Below are 1,255 nucleotides of genomic sequence, written 5' to 3' on the forward strand. Positions count from 1 at the left end.
CCTTATTTCAGATTCTGACAAGGAGAAGATGGTCAGGGTTCCTTGGCAGTGCCTTATTAACGAAGGGATGCATGCAGGAAACTGGGTAAATTCTACGTTCATCCTTACATAATATTGATGTGCGATTTTCAACTTCGTTTATTCAATTCCTGAATATGATTTCGTTCTTTCTTCTACAGAGTGTTGTGCTCGTTAATGAGGGCTTTGTTTGAGCCCAACACGAGGTTGATGACTTGAAGGGCCAGCTGGATACCCAGGGTCGAGAAACGAAAAAGTACCAACTCCTCCTGTAGGAAAAAGAAGACCAATTGAGCCGGGCCGCTACTCTTTCCAACCTTCAACCCGAGCTCGAGGCGAAAAAGGCCGAAAATCTTTGCTTGAAGGCCGAGTTGGCCAATATGGTTGAAAAGAACCGGCTCCTTGAAGCGGATAATGCCGGCCTCAATGAGGAAAATGTTTGTTTCATTTCAAGGCTCGGTGAACTCGAGGCCACTATTTCTCAACTTCGAAGTGAACTTGATTCGGTCAAGGCCGATATCGTGAAGATGACAGAAAGGTATCAGCAGCTTGAATCCGAGAATGCTAAAGACAAGGAGAAGTTGAGAGTAGTTGAACAGAAAATCGAGGCTCGAGCTCGGATTAGTGACGAGCTCAAGAGCAAGTTCGAGGAGGCAGCCGAGGCCAATGATGTGCTTCAGGCCGAGCTTGAGTCGGCTAACCAAATTCAAAGAGTTCTTCTCGAAGAGAGGTCCAAACTAGAGGCTAAATTAGAAAAAATCGAGGCCGACTTAGAAGAGTCTCTTAAGGACATAGAGGCCGCCGAGGCTCGTACTACGATTTTGGTCGAGTCTGAGCGGTGGAAATCCCGGAGGGTTACTGTTATATCCCGTATTTCGCACGTTGGGATAATTCGGGTCAATTACGATAAGTTGGGGACTAGACCATTCCGAGATGCGAAGTAGATTTGTCGTCTTAAAAGAATAAGTTGTGCATGATTTTATTGGCATGGAAATATTAAAGAATCATTTGGGTCAAGTTCATTTTGGAAAACATTCTAATTTTGGAAAGGAAATTAATTCATGAAACCAAAAAAAAAAAAAAAAAAGAATAAAAATAAAGTCCATGTGGCCGGCCACCTTAGGGTGGGCCATGGCCAAGCCGTACGGTTGGCTATGTTGTGTTATTAAAAAGATGACTTGGTCATCTTATTTCTCAATTCACCAAGAAAATTCAAGAAACTTTGAGAAGGAGAAAG

The 1,255-nt window shown here is 43.4% G+C and overlaps 1 protein-coding gene across 1 annotated transcript; it reads left to right on the forward strand.

Moving 5' to 3' along the window:
* Nucleotides 1-398: 398 nt before the first annotated feature.
* On the forward strand, nt 399-962 carry LOC132034805 (uncharacterized). Its single transcript, XM_059425158.1, has one exon. The coding sequence runs from the start codon at nt 399-401 to the stop codon at nt 960-962; it is 564 nt and encodes a 187-aa protein (XP_059281141.1).
* Nucleotides 963-1,255: the final 293 nt, after the last annotated feature.

This window comes from Lycium ferocissimum, chromosome 10 (assembly GCF_029784015.1).
Source record: "Lycium ferocissimum isolate CSIRO_LF1 chromosome 10, AGI_CSIRO_Lferr_CH_V1, whole genome shotgun sequence".
In the NCBI taxonomy this organism is placed as follows: Eukaryota; Viridiplantae; Streptophyta; class Magnoliopsida; order Solanales; family Solanaceae; genus Lycium; species Lycium ferocissimum.